The sequence below is a fragment of the Plectropomus leopardus genome, unplaced genomic scaffold, assembly GCF_008729295.1.
Source record: "Plectropomus leopardus isolate mb unplaced genomic scaffold, YSFRI_Pleo_2.0 unplaced_scaffold10764, whole genome shotgun sequence".
Lineage (NCBI taxonomy): Eukaryota > Metazoa > Chordata > Actinopteri > Perciformes > Serranidae > Plectropomus > Plectropomus leopardus.
In genome coordinates, this window is record NW_024611356.1 from 1 (window position 1) to 3,951 (window position 3,951).

The 3,951-nt window shown below is 39.7% G+C and overlaps 1 protein-coding gene across 1 annotated transcript; it reads right to left on the minus strand.

The window, feature by feature from the left end:
- Positions 1–2,450: 2,450 nt before the first annotated feature.
- LOC121963297 (protein C-ets-2-like) lies at positions 2,451–3,562 on the minus strand (the record flags this gene model as incomplete). The annotated part of the gene is made up of 2 exons (XM_042513604.1): positions 2,451–2,663; positions 3,444–3,562. Coding segments are annotated over 2 exons (332 nt in total), but the record flags the coding sequence as incomplete, so codon positions are not given.
- Between the last annotated feature and the right edge of the window lie 389 nt (positions 3,563–3,951).

The window sequence follows — 3,951 nt, forward strand, 5'->3', positions numbered from 1 at the left end:
AAAACCATAAAATCAGCTGGTGTTAATGCAGTTTTGTTATTTGCCAACTGAAAAGAAGACATAGAAGATATTTAGCTGTTTTAAGTTGTTCAGGTATTTTTTTCTCTGTGGGTGCAACATATTTTGCCACAAAAATGACTTTTAAAAATTTAAACAGCTAAATGTAGACATAATCTAAAGTGGTCTTCTCCAAAAGGCATCTAGAATAGCTGTTGCCTCTGTTTTCTAGGTTTGCAACCCGGTCTAACTCCAATTTTTCAAATTTCCTCCACTTGGTCAGTGGCCCGTTGGTGTGAGGCAACTCCACACCTTTTATTAATGGTATGAAACAGTATTAGTATTAGTATATAAGTATTTGTTCAAATGTAAATGACATTCTGTATAATGTGAACACAGCAGAGAGCAGAGCAGAGCTGTTTTCAGACTTCCAGAGGGATGCTGTGCACATGTAAGAAGCACGTAACTCAGTAGATTTTGGGGGTTTTCTTAGATTTTTTTGTCTTTTACCTTTATTGGAAAGGAAAGGTCAAACATGAAAGGGGGAGAGAAAGAGGATGATGAATGGTGCGTGTAATCTAACAGACAAATCAAGGTAAAAAAAAAAAAGTATTTTTACTTCACCCGATTAGCTAAACCTCTGCATCAGACGTGGATGTCTCACAGTGTGATCTAGGATAAGATTTTCATGATCGTCGACATTTGTTTGGGACAGTCTTTAAGGTGATATGTCAACATTTATTTATTATTTTTGGAGAATGAAACATTTGTTTGTTTTGCCTAAATGCAGCTAATTCTGCCCCTCCTTCATGGGTCTTGTGTAGCTCTGTATTCAGTTTTGAATTTTCAGAAAGCACAGAGTAACTCAAGCAAAATAGAAACATGGGACAGATGGTCAAAAAACCTTAAATTCATCTGTCAATAGAAAGCATGTCATGTCAGGATTTCTACACTTCTTTAGAGGAACTTAAATGGAAACAGAACCCATGCACTTTTTCCATGAGTACATATCATACACCAGCTGTGCGGCGTCGGACTGAAAAGAGTCATTCTTAAATCCACAGGAGCAGAAATGAATCCCCTGCTGTATTAGGAATTAGATGGCAATAAATCAATAAACAAGCCGTGTGTGGTCAGAGATGTTTAACCAGACCGCTTGATTTCTCTGCAGGAGCTGACTATTCCAGTCACCCACACACAGACCACTTCACATACAGAGTGAAGTGAAAGGCAGACAGAGTTGGCTGAGCAGGAGAGAATACATCAATTATGTTCCATTAGTCCAACCACCAGCTGATCTCTGTTAAAGCACCTCCTGGCAGGGATTCTCTGCGGCTGCAGCCCTGTGTTCGGACTACTTTGTAAATCAGTGTAGTGTGAGACACTGTGGTTTGCACAGCTGCTCTCTCCTTTGGAAATAATGAACTTGCTGTGTGCAATGTTCAATTTATGCTTTTGGTGTGAAAGCCCATAACAATGCATCACGGGCGTTCAGATTGAAAACATTGGTGCTTCGGCTGATGTGAACAATGTTTAACCATTCCCAACCCATCAGCACATCCCTGTGTGTGTAAAAAGTAGAGTGTACAGGTGCTGTGAACCAGTCTATGTAGGCGAACGTTACTATCTGAATAATGTGTTCTTTAAAGAAAAGAAAGATTTATTTATTTATCTTGATATTTGACATTAAGGCAGAAAGGCATAAAAAGCTAAAGCCATTTAGGGCGCAGTACAAAAAAACAGAAGAAAGAAAGAGAAGACTTTTTTGAACATTTTCTTTGTATTTTTTAAATTGTTATTATTATTGTTGGTTTTTAGCTAAGTTCTTTGTCGATGTTGATTTCTCATAAGCAATTTTTTTTGTTCATATTACCATAAATGTAAAATATAATTACTAAAAGGCAAGGGCAAATATTGCTAGTTCCAGCACAGCTTAAAAATGATGACTGTGTCAGTCTGAAGCTAGCAATAATGATTGTGCTGCGTTGTGTGCTGCTTTGAACCACGTATCAGACAGGGCCCTGCATGTGTCAGTGCACTACGTGGAACACACTTGCCTTTTAACATTACACATACATACGTGAATTGTTGAATTCTACACGTCAACATTTAAAAAACAACTTTTATTCTTTTAGAAAAGCTCAGTTTTATATGGAGTACAGTGTATTGGAGCAATAACATCAGTCTTAATGATTCACAAAAGGAATTAATGACATAAATGACTTTGCTGTGCTTTTATTGTTTGAAAATCACAACAGTCAATATAAAGTGCAATTTTTTACCCATGACGGGTCAGAACATATATTAGCAGACAACCACAGAATTCTCTCTCTCACACACACACACACACACACACACACACACACACACACACACATAAATATGAAAACAAATAAAAAGTTATAAACTATAAAAAGTGTCTCTCCTCTTCTTGCCAGTGTTCATTGAACTCATTAGTGGTTCTTGCTACTGATGTCCAACATGGCGTGCAGCTCCCCGGGCTCATATCCCAGTAGGCCTTGCAGGTTGCAGACAAAGCGGTAAACGTAGCGCTTGCCAGCCGTCTTGCGGATGATGTTCTTGTCGTAGTAGTATCGTAGGCCGCGGCTTAGCTTCTCATAGTTCATCTTGGGTTTGTTCTTCCTCTGACCCCACAGCAGGGCCACCTGGACACACAGCTACAGCTTTACTCCACAGCTCAACAGCAAGGACACAGCTCTAAAATAATGATGATGAGGATTGCATATATCCATGCATCTCATTGAAGAGTGAGACTGTACATTGTTCCTGATACATGTTATCACATGTTGCCGCCATACAGGGGACTTCTGCATCTACATATCCTATTATATATATTATATGTATGTACGTACATTTTCTACTCTGTCTGCTGTTGACGTTGCGGGATGGCGTTACCATGATGTCAACAAATGCACATGGTGGGATTAACGTGGTCAATCAAAAACATCCTCCATACAAGGGCACATAGTAAGGTTGTGTAGAAAAAACATCACATTCAGACAGGAAGCAAACACCAGACTCCTGTATGTAAGTCCAGGGTTGTTATCTAGAGGGACCCTTGTGCTCCATATATTATGTCATTAAGGGCAGCGTCTCAACCTGACACCATTTAACAGCATATTGTGCAGATGCAACAGATTCCATCCAGCCATCTCCTCAACTGACGCAGACCAAACACGAATCATGAGGACGCGGCAGGTACCATTTGGCAATCCACCGGCATATAAAAATACCATGAACGCTTCTGTCCTGTCGCGTTCTCAGGATCTCATGCCAAAAGCACTGCAAAAGTGATGGTGTTTGTCAGTTTAAGAGTAAGAATGGGCTGAATATTGGTCTTCTCATCTGACTGTGGTAACATTAGAAAACATGTACTTCCCTAAATGTTAGAATGTTTGACATCTCAACCTCGAAGCATTATGTACCTCATCAGGGTCCGTCAGCTTGAACTCCCACCCATCTCCTGTCCAGCTGATACAGGACTGACAGCTGCGGTCTGTGAGGAGCTCCAGCAGAAACTGCCACAGCTGAATGGGACCACTTCCTGTTCAAACACAGTGGAAAGAATACATTAGAGTGTGATGGCATATTAGGGCCACTGAAGATAAAACTTAAAATAAAATTATATAAATGAAGGCCAATATTCAAAGAAAAAAACTTGATGTAACACAATAATCTCATCCAGATCAAGATGTTATTTTCTTTTGAATTGATCCAATTTCATGGCAATGTCTTTTCAAAGTCCAGATGCTGATGATAATCTGGTGATTCTGGGCTAAAATCAGTAGTATTTCCTTATTGCTAAATCCAGTTGCAAAGTATAAATTAAGAAATTCATCCCCTGCATGAATAATACACAGGTGCAGGTGGCAGCGTCTGTGCAGTGAGGTTGAAGTGAAGTGATGTGGTTCCTTTGAACCCCCCCCAAACACA